This window comes from Eufriesea mexicana, unplaced genomic scaffold (genome assembly GCF_001483705.2).
Source record: "Eufriesea mexicana isolate 0111107269 unplaced genomic scaffold, ASM148370v2 scaffold100, whole genome shotgun sequence".
NCBI classification, from domain to species: domain Eukaryota; kingdom Metazoa; phylum Arthropoda; class Insecta; order Hymenoptera; family Apidae; genus Eufriesea; species Eufriesea mexicana.
In genome coordinates, this window is record NW_016908280.1 from 1,101,150 (window position 1) to 1,111,543 (window position 10,394).

Below are 10,394 nucleotides of genomic sequence, written 5' to 3' on the forward strand. Positions count from 1 at the left end.
GGAAAGAGACAGGTACATACTAGCAATCCTATGCACAGTGTTAATAGAATGCAATGAAATCGTGGAAAGGATGAAAGTATAGATTAATGGAGATAAGTGGAATTAGGTGGGAAATGGGGTAATGGATTTGAGGTTTCGATTGCTCGTCTTGAGTGTTCAAAATAACTAATATTATAGAACAACAAAGAATATTATTGAAAGTTTGAATTCGAGAATTTTGATTAAAAATTGAAATGTGAAATGTTTGAGTAACAATTGGAATTCAAAACATGTCGAGTATGAATAACCGAAAGTTTGAAAAATAAGTCACATGAAACGTTCGAACAATCGAATATCGATTCATTTCGATATTCAGTTCGAGGTCTTGCTCTATTGGCTGAACTTAGCTGAGTTGATATTATCGGTTATTATAAAGTTAATGAATAGCTTCCTTAAAAAGTGGAACTGGCTCTTACCCCCCCATCATGAATGTTAATCAGTAGCAATTTCCTTAAATAAAGTTGAACGGTAAAGTAGAACGCTTTAAATGCTTCTTGATTTAGAAACAAAGGTTAACGACATGTTTTATGAATTACATGACTAATAAACAATGTAATGTTAAGACTTGTAGGTCGAATCGTCGCTATGTCGTATTGGGAATAAATTTTATTTAATTATGTAATGGATTTTAGAAACATATTTTAATGAACATTATCTCTCTCTTACTATTAACATAAAATCAATTATGAAACATAGATTAAATATTTCGCAGTTACTTCAAGAACCAATTAAACTTAAACAGCAAACAAATAAAAGCGTATTAATTGCATTTAACAAAACTCCACGCACATGCATTAATTTAAACTGACATATAAGAAAAAAAACTTCAATGCAAAAATCTTACTTTTCCACTTGGCTTATAGCAAGCTCTGACGTCTACCATATTGTTCAACAAAGTATGAGTGTCATCTGCGCCGTCTAGGCCCAATTTTTCCACCAATTCCTCCCTCGTACGTATCATTTCCCAATTCGCGATATTATATCCCATAGAAGCTTCTGAATCGTTGCAAATTGTCCACCTCCAACTCGTACCCCCAGTGACAATTTTATTAACGCCTCTTCGTTTGAACTTTACTACGTATTTGCTGTCTTATTATTCGATATCTTCCAAGTCCGTTGCTATAGGCCCACTGTGTACCTAAATGCCAAACAAGAAGAATGTTCACACAACGCGATGAACAATTACAAGCCACGTGCGAGCCCTTCCGCTGTCCACAGATTTCGTAATCCACTCACTGAATCCAGTCGCACATGCACACAACGTATCGATTTGACGTGCGCGCAACATGTAAACATGAGAGCACGCCACTCGAGCGTTCCGTTCCTGTGATATCACAAATTGAACAAATATCACGCATTTCCATTAAATCACGATCGTTTTATAGAATCGAGAAATCATACGTTATACCCGCGTACACAAATGTCCGTATACGAGCACTGCTACGTCGGTAACTCATTTGCTCGTGAGTAGAAAGCGCAACCTTTTTATTCACCGACTACGCGTCTTATTGTGTATCCTTCCTCGCCGCTTGAGTCTTAAGGGAAGGGAGACCACGAACACGCTCTACAGGCTATCCAAAAAGTCGAGTACCGGTATTAATATTTATTTTTGAGCCGACGGAACCAATGAAAATGAATTAGTAAAAAGATCATACATAAGTATACAGTGTTTTGTTACTTTCGACTTAAGATACTATGGTGTGTACTTATGATTCTTAAATGCTTCTATTACATAGATCTAAATGATTCCTTTGATGCATACGTACGCAGGTTACCGGGTATAGACACCGTGTAACGATTATATGATAATTTAATATCTGTAAATTTATATTATTGTCCGTGGAAAATGAATTTGTTTACGATAATAAAAGAGAGCGCGTCTCTGAACGACTTTAAAGTTCGCGGTCAGTGTACACACGATCGTGTAGAAACGCAATCGGTTTAATCTGATGTAACACTGCCAAGCGTCACTCACCATTTCATCCGTGTAAGACCGATTTACATATCGATTTTGGAGTGCCTGTGGGCATGCCGTGATGGAAGACGGTCCGCTCGAGAAACGGTGTATAAAAGATGCCAAATGAACACTGAATTTAAATAAATGAAATGTGAATAAAAATTACACAAACATATTCTTAGATATTAATGATTATGCGTACGTGTCAATTACATGAAAAATTATGTATTTCACAGATTAAAGATAAAAAATTTTATACACAAATTTCAGTTTAATTTAAATACATATTTTTACAAAGAAAACGACACTGGTTAATGTTGATAGATTTTCTTTTAAAAAAGAAAGCGATTCGAAAAAAGAAGAAAAAAGATTGTAGACTATTCCGAAAGCTACCTACGGCTGCTTCATATTGACGTACCACTATTGTGTCGCTATTTAATATCTAGAAATGGCAGTTTGGCGTCGCTACTGTTATTGACGTAAATACTAGGTGTCTTAACCATAATAGATATTTGAATTGTCTAAATAGGTTATAGAGTATATAAAATGTTTGATTAAAATATTTTTACATTAAGTGTATTATTCAGAAAGTGACTTTTAATACGTTTTAATAGTATTTTGATAATGGGTTCCGATCATATGCATAGACGATGGAGTAATTTGCGAAAAGTATTAGAAAGACCGGGTCCTTTTTGTAGACCAGATTTCGAACCATCAACAGAAACTTTACAATTTTTATTAGACAACTGTAAAATTCTTGTTATTGGTGCCGGTGGTTTAGGATGCGAATTACTTAAAGACTTAGCATTGATGGGATTTAGACAAATTCATGTGATTGATATGGATACGATTGAATTATCTAACCTTAATCGGTACGAAAATATATGATGGTTTACCAAAAGACTTTCGAAAAGTTCATTAAGAAAAGAAAAAACTTTATTAAAAAAATTGCAGGCAATTTCTCTTCCGTCATAAAGATATCGGTTCGTCAAAAGCAGATGTAGCTGCGAAATTTATAAATAATAGAATTCCAGGTTGCAATGTTATACCGCATTGTTGCAAAATACAAGATAAAGATGAAGAATTTTATAGACAGTTTCACATAGTAATTTGTGGTCTTGACTCAATAATTGCAAGAAGATGGATCAATGGTATGTTGTTGTCTTTATTAGTTTACGAAGATGGAGAATTAGATCGGTCCAGTGTAATACCAATGATTGATGGAGGAACAGAAGGTTTTAAAGGAAATGCAAGAGTAATACTACCTGGTTTAACTGCTTGTATTGAGTGTACTTTAGATTTATATCCTCCTCAGGTAAATGTTCTAAATATATTTCTTTTTAATTAATACAATACAGGTTTCCTTAAATTATTATTATGTTGAAATATAGGTCACATATCCATTATGCACAATAGCAAATACTCCACGTCTACCAGAACATTGTGTAGAATATGTAAAAATAATTCAGTGGCCAAAGGAAAATCCATTTGATTGTGCTATAGATGGTGATGATCCTCAACACATAAATTGGATTTATGAAAAATCCAATGAAAGAGCAGCACAATTTGGAATACAAGGCTTAACATACAGATTAGTACAAGGTGTAGTTAAAAATATTATACCTGCCGTAGCATCTACAAATGCTGTAATTGCTGCAACATGTGCTACAGAAGCATTTAAACTTGCTAGCAGTTGTAGTGCTTCATTAAACAACTATATGGTATTTTACTATGTCAGTCTAAACTAGTCGTCTGATAATATAATATAATGAATAAATAATTTTTTTTTTAAAAGGTACTCAATGATGTAGATGGAATTTATACTTACACTTATGAAGCCGAAAAAAAAGAAGATTGTGTGGCATGTAGCCAAATTCCAAAAGAAATCGAAATTAATAGCCCAAAATTTAAATTGAATGACTTGATAGAACTTCTATGTGAAAAATCTGACTTACAAATGAAAAATCCAGGTCTCACAGCATATGTTGATGGGAAAAATAAAACACTGTATATGCAAACTGTAGCAAGTATCGAGGAAAGAACTCGTGAAAATCTAACAAAAACATTGATCGAACTTGGACTTAGAAACGGCAGTGAGATAAATGTTGCTGATAGTACTACTCCCAATGCAATTGTATTAAAATTAAAATTTGTATATTGTAATTTAGATATGTGATAATCAGAAAATTTTTCGTTTTGTTCATAAATTTATGGCTACAAATTATTATATATATTTACAGTACTTATATTGCTTTTTCGTTAATTTAAAAAATAATGTCGAGTAAAAGGTTTATCAACATTATCTTCACCGAAATAATAAAAACAAAATTGTCTTCGATGTATCATTTTTGAACGAATCTATAAATAGATATCACAAGGTGACGTTACTTTGAACATTATTTTTAATATATTGATTTACTCTAATTTTGTGTAATAAACTGGTATACCTATTTTTTCATAGTACTAGTCGTTTTGACTATCTTTATGTATAACAGAAGCAAGTATTAAAACTAGATTAGTTTATATGACATACCTGTTATATTAACAATAAAGACACAGCTGCAAATATGATTCTATATTTCTGATGTTTTGTTTCTCACTTTCATCAGAGATTATATATCATAGAAAAATTTGTGAGTTATTTGTAAAATTCTGTTTCTTGTTCGCTAACTTTAAATCGACAAATTTGACGTACTTTAGAAATAGACATTATCTTACAGATCAATGCATTAGTATGACTATTTTAAAAGAGAAAAAAGGAGCAATTTAATGATTCGCGAAATATGCACGTGTCAAAATCTATACTTGTTAGCTTGTCATTAATATTTTTTTAATAACAATTTCATATCACCATATTAAATTTTATGTTAAGTATGAATTGTGCACAGTCCTCTTTTGCATTATATAGATACTTTATTGATGACCTATTTGCAACAATGAATTTTCATCCCTTATATCTTTCCATTGTTTAATAATAAGTTTCATTAAAAAACTTCGTCAAGGGATAATACATCATGAGTATAGTCTTTCCATATTTAGTAAATACTTTTATTATAAGTATAGTACCAAATCAAATGGAAAGATACTCCAATCAGAGCAAATGAAGGACAGTGCACGATGATCTAAGACATCTTTTGTTTTACGAGCACACTCGGTAACATTCGACATATGCACAACTTGAGTAGAAAAAATATCTAGAACAAATACATTATCTATCCTCCTTATACAAAACTATTATTACATTGTATCAATATTTCATAATTTTCGCCTTTTTACCTCGATAAGACGATTACTTCCCCAAGAATCTCTTGTTCTTAGGAAGATTCTTTCTTTTTCACTCGAATATGAAGAACACAAAATTATAATTATTTGAGTAATGTGTAGTCTAAATACTCAGTAAAATTTGCGCAAAGTCAAACTGAATAATAATAAAATATTTTCTGACGGTTGGGGAATTCTTGCAACGAAACACTTCGAGGTTCATTGGCATTTCATCGTTTATACGGAATTCCAATATGGACATTCATTCCAATTGTACAATTCGAAATCAGATGTTTTTTTATGGTATTAGTTATTCATTTACTAGACACGTGATGCACAAAATTAGCTAGTGCAGAACTAGCATTGGTGTCAAAGTGAATTATGTCAGATTCGGCAGTGCATTCAGAAACTGTAGAAAATATCAATTGTGATTCTATAAAAATGGCTTTCCATTAGCGTAATTAAATAGACATTATTTAACACGAGATCATTTTTTTGTTAACCCAAGAACATTTACAAAATGAAAATCGTATTTTATTAGTTCCTTCTATGAAAGAAACAGACGGTATGAATGCACGTGCAATTCACTTTCTGGCTCGGTCGAATTAAATTGCATAACAGTCATACTTTGACCATTAGCTGCAAAATAGATTTCACATGTTCCAAATGTAATACATCAGCTGTAAAATGTCTTACGAATAATCATTGTTTAGTTTATAATAATACCATGGTCCATTAAAAGATACTCCGATATAAAAACGTAAGTGTCAATAAGTGGTGGCATAATAAGTGTCGTGAAGTCAAATTCATTCAGGGCAGAACCTGACACTTTTTTTTAAACTAATACGAACACGGACAGTTTCTGAATTCATATAAATATAGTTACGTAATTAGATAAACCGCAATACAGACGTGGTAAAAATATAACGATATGACGAATCACAATTTATCAATTGTGTCCCAAAAAAGGGACAAGTATTTAAGGTACTGTGACGTTGAAAAGTGTCTAATTTCTGCTCTGAAGCTGTTCAACAAAGGGTAACGCAATGTGCACGATTTTAATACGTCATGAAGAACGCTAAAACGGTTGTGTTAGGCCTTGGCATCGACTTCCATCGCCACTTCACCTGCAGCTTTCTCGGCCTTCTTTCTCATCCTTTTTGCAGTCCGTGGATTTACCGATGTGTGTAAAAGAGTCTATAAACAAAATAATTAGCTAGTATAGAAATCTACAAGATGAGAGGAAATTTAAATAAATAACACTTAAACCATACTTTTAATTCAGGATCTTTAACCGCATATTCAGATTGATAAATATCAAGATCTAAAGGAATTCCTGTAATTTTGTGTTGCCGATTATGCATTAATAGTACTGTAAATTTGAATTGTGCAGCAAATTCATTTGGTTTTTCGTATAGTACCTATAATGAAGTGAATCGACAATAAAAACATAACGGCGTGAATATTTTTGGTTAAACACAGAAGTTATATGTAATTAATAGACTTACTTGGAATGGTTCAATCAACCTATGACTTACACATTCCACAACTGCCATTTTAGCCTTTTTTTCGTCCTCAAAAGTTCGTAAATTAAATGGCATAAGACCATGTTTATGAGTGACTTCAGAGTAAAACATGCGTGATGCTTTTAATTTCAACTGATATGTTTCCTCTGTCTTTTTAAATATAGTAACTCGAGTGTCCTGTTCTCTGCCTACGCCTTCACCAGTACTAACTAGCACATCCATAGCATACACCTAAGTTGCAGAATTCATGTATATTGCATAAATGTTTTCCCCACCTTGATTGAGTCAACATAATATTACACTAAATAAATTCTACCTCATAAGCCTCAAGAGTGTATTTTTCATGTTCTTTCTTCTGTGCATCATTTGGATTTTGAATAATAGTTTTCTCTCCATCTATTTTGAATTGTTTTAATTGATGACTTAACATTCCTTCAATTGGTTTACATTTATATACGTCACAAATTTTTTCTACTGTTTCTGTTATCGTGTAAGTCTATATAAACAGAAGAAAATATTACACAAAGAAAAATTAAGTAATTTATAAACATAGAAGTGTAGTATACATAAATAACATACCTCTGTACCTGGCTGTAAAAGTCTTAATGCAGCTTGAGATGCATAATGTGCTGCTAGCACTACATCTGCTTTCCTACCAGTAACTTTTTCTGTTGATGAAGAACCTATAACAATAGTATGTGCAACTACTGCTATAAAGCCATCAACATGTGCCCCAAGGTCTCTAAAAATAAGAATTAATAATTATTTAAGAGAAATGAAAACATTTAAGTTATATTTGAATATATTATATATTTCTGGATAATAAACTTACACTTTTACCATATCCTCATCTTTGAGTATAAGATCTGGTTCACTTGCAATCGGTGAAAAGTGACATATGCAATTATTGACCGATATGCATGTAGGATTTTTAAGCTCCTTCTCCTTTTTAAAAACTTTACTGGTTTCATCCAATATCAATTTATCTCCAAACTCACAAATTTGTCTCACCGATGCTCCAGCAACACATTCATCTAAAACTTGCTTTAATACCCCTAAAAATATAAAGTATCATTTGTTACTTGAAACTATCTAATTTTTATTTCAAATATTATATGACTATACATAGGATTTCTATAATATAAATAAGAGACAAACAGATCAATAAAACAAATCAATAAATGCATAAATAAGTCACTAAGATTAAATTTTTTTTTTCGTTTTGCATTAAAAATGCATGTTTTGCATTAAAAATGCATATTTTGCACAATGTTAAAATAAAATATTGTAATACCCTTTATAATAAATAATGACAATTTAAGATTATTAATATCTCATATTTTTATATATCTTATTTTTATATATATATATTTTTTTTTTTCAACCAATGTTATAATTTTTTACAGGTTTAAAAGAGTATCACATAATTATAATTTTAAAAAAATGAATTACTAAGTATCACTTAATATTATCAAGAAATACTACATAAAAATTCATGTTATATTTTTACAAACAGTATTAAATTGGGTTAAAATTTTTTTAGCATTTGTAATGTTTTTTAAATTTTGTAAAAAATAAAAAAAATAATATTAAAAATACATTTACAACTTGTAAAGTGCATTTAAGTATATAATGCAAAAAAAAACTTCATCTTTTGTAATTTTTTCTAAAAAAAATATTTCTACATTTTGTTTTGATCAAAAGTTATAACCATTAATTTGTTCTACGAAATATTAATTTTCCTTTATTATCGTTCGAAACGAACAGAAAAATTAACACTTAAAATCGATGACCCACTTATATATAAAATTTGAAATAAATTTGTCTTAGATGATTTCACACATATTTTGAATAGTGGGTTCTTTTATTTGGCATATCAAAATTACAACTGAATATTCTATTCAAGCAATGATAAAAACTAATATAAAATAAAACTAGCTATACAATGTAAAAGTTTTCATTGAATATCTGACTGCTGGTCTTTTTACGGAAATGGAAACACACTGATACAGGAGTGCAAGCGGATTATGGTTCTTAGTATGAACATTACGTTGCAATAATGAAATGAAACGGATAGTTTTTGGAGCTGTGTAACAAAAAATTAATAATTTCTTAACGATTAATCGTTAGGAAAACAAAGTACTCAATATATCGATAAGTTATTGAAATGTAACAGTCGCTGCTAGCTATCCCACATGGTAAGAGCCCGGCATTAGCGCGCCACATTCCATATGGCCAAGCGGAAAATAAAACATTACGAGGCCTATGCATGAACCAGGCAATTTCATTTTTATTTGTTGAGCTTTATTAGTTAACGTTAAGTCATTTCCTTACGATTTACGATGTCACCAGCCATTTTATACTTGGTGACAACGATGTCTTCGGCGATGGTCCTCTCAGTGTCCTCTTTGTCGGCCATGTCTTCAGCACACTATGTTACGATCACGTGACTTAGAGCTTCTTTGCAGTTGCTTCCTGTAACAGTTAGCGCTACTCACAGTCCCAAGTTAACCATGTGTTCCGAAATTTCCTATTTACGATCTCTATTGGTTCCTCTTAATTGAGAATTGCAAATATTATTATCTTGATAATGCCTTTCAATGTTTCTTCCGTAGAAAAACGAAGTATATTTTGAAAAATATGATATTATATATTGTTATTTATTTGTCCATACATTTTTTATTTTGTATATTTAATGGCATTAACGAACTTAAAGGAATTGATCAGTATTTAAAAAAAAAATGTTAATAAAATTAAATTGATAAATATTTTTAATTGTTACTGTTCAAAATAATTTAAAAGTATTTACTTATTTCATTTATATAAAATGTTTGCATAAAAGCGTAATCCTCCTATCTGACTTTGTAATGTACAATGTTGGTCGACTTGCATCTTTCTAAAATGTGTTTCATGCCTTATGGATCCTGAGGTTGATCGTGTGGTTCATTGGAACGCGGATTTGATTTGCCTTGCTTTAAATTCGAATCGTAACTATGCCTTCAGGTAAACTCTCTCATGAAATAAAATTAAGCGACTAATACTTCGTTTGTTCGAAGATATTTTCAATATCGGAAATCTTGATATTGTTATACTTTTACCATTTTTTTCACGACATAACCAAACTTTCCGTGGAACGCAGCATGCTTTCAATATTGTACTACTACATATTAAAAATCTTTTTTAAAAATATTAGTTTTAATCTACATCTATTTCTATCAGGAAAAAAGGGGAAAAAGAAGAAGGGCACAACTTGTGGTTTAATGGCATTCTTGGCTGGGAGGGGTGGAATACCCATTGTGCCAGTAAAACCATCAAGCAGCTGGGCTGACGATGTGGAACAAGAACGTGGTAAAATAATTGATATTTTTTTTTGTTTTTTTTTTTTCTACATTTTTAATTTTTAGTTCGTACCTGTGTTTGAATGTGTATATATTTGTGTATATGTATACATACATATATACATTTATATGTGTGTACATATACATACATGTACGCATATAGACGATATGCGCGCGCGCGCGGAGTGTATGTATGCCATAATTTTTATATTTTATATATATATATATATATAAAATATAAAAATATATATATTATATATATACATATATATA

At 31.0% G+C, this 10,394-nt stretch overlaps 4 protein-coding genes across 9 annotated transcripts in view; 2 read left to right on the forward strand and 2 right to left on the reverse strand.

Moving 5' to 3' along the window:
- LOC108554996 (coronin-2B) overlaps nt 1-2,424 on the reverse strand; it is a 13,785-nt gene extending 11,361 nt beyond the window's left edge. The window contains exons 1-3 of one of the 4 annotated variants that reach the window (XM_017910472.1): nt 2,394-2,424; nt 2,015-2,126; nt 884-1,177 (exon numbers count right to left, since the gene is read on the reverse strand). In XM_017910472.1, coding sequence (XP_017765961.1) covers nt 884-1,027 — 144 coding nt within the window. In that variant the 5' untranslated portion in view covers nt 1,028-1,177; nt 2,015-2,126; nt 2,394-2,424. Of the gene's footprint in view, nt 1-883; nt 1,611-2,014; nt 2,127-2,198; nt 2,252-2,389 lie in introns of those variants that run through there. The other 3 variants (XM_017910471.1, XM_017910469.1, XM_017910470.1) reach the window with 3 other exon arrangements.
- Nucleotides 2,425-2,475: 51 nt separating this feature from the next.
- Nucleotides 2,476-4,200, forward strand: Uba3 (Ubiquitin-like activating enzyme 3). The gene is made up of 4 exons (XM_017910381.1): nt 2,476-2,868; nt 2,951-3,311; nt 3,388-3,717; nt 3,792-4,200. Exons 1-4 carry the CDS (start codon nt 2,621-2,623, stop codon nt 4,170-4,172), a joined length of 1,320 nt encoding a protein of 439 aa, XP_017765870.1. The 5' UTR covers nt 2,476-2,620; the 3' UTR covers nt 4,173-4,200.
- A 1,185-nt stretch (nt 4,201-5,385) lies between these two features.
- Nucleotides 5,386-9,202, reverse strand: LOC108554943 (proliferation-associated protein 2G4). The gene is made up of 7 exons (XM_017910365.1): nt 9,118-9,202; nt 7,616-7,838; nt 7,363-7,525; nt 7,100-7,279; nt 6,766-7,014; nt 6,532-6,678; nt 5,386-6,454 (listed from the first exon to the last, which is right to left on the reverse strand). The coding sequence occupies exons 1-7, from the start codon at nt 9,200-9,202 to the stop codon at nt 6,350-6,352; spliced, it is 1,152 nt and encodes a 383-aa protein (XP_017765854.1). The 3' UTR covers nt 5,386-6,349.
- A 499-nt stretch (nt 9,203-9,701) lies between these two features.
- Nucleotides 9,702-10,394, forward strand: part of eIF4B (eukaryotic translation initiation factor 4B) — a 3,369-nt gene continuing 2,676 nt past the window's right edge. For all 3 annotated transcript variants that reach the window (XM_017910372.1, XM_017910371.1, XM_017910374.1), the window contains exons 1-2: nt 9,702-9,786; nt 10,003-10,131. In XM_017910372.1, the coding sequence (XP_017765861.1) occupies nt 9,777-9,786; nt 10,003-10,131 (139 nt within the window). In that variant the 5' untranslated portion in view covers nt 9,702-9,776. The remainder of the gene's footprint in view (nt 9,787-10,002; nt 10,132-10,394) is intronic.

Coding starts and splice junctions, on each gene's coding strand:
- LOC108554943 (XM_017910365.1), bottom strand. CDS start 9,202: ATGGCCGACAAAGAGGACACTGAGAGGACCATCGCCGAAGACATCGTT. Junction 7,280..7,362: donor TTTTACAGCCAGGTACAGAG/GTATGTTATTTA, acceptor CTGTTTATATAG/ACTTACACGATAACAGAAAC. Junction 6,455..6,531: donor TTAAAGATCCTGAATTAAAA/GTATGGTTTAAG, acceptor TTTTGTTTATAG/ACTCTTTTACACACATCGGT.
- Uba3 (XM_017910381.1), top strand. CDS start 2,621: ATGGGTTCCGATCATATGCATAGACGATGGAGTAATTTGCGAAAAGTA. Junction 2,869..2,950: donor GAATTATCTAACCTTAATCG/GTACGAAAATAT, acceptor AAAAAATTGCAG/GCAATTTCTCTTCCGTCATA. Junction 3,718..3,791: donor CTTCATTAAACAACTATATG/GTATTTTACTAT, acceptor TTTTTTTAAAAG/GTACTCAATGATGTAGATGG.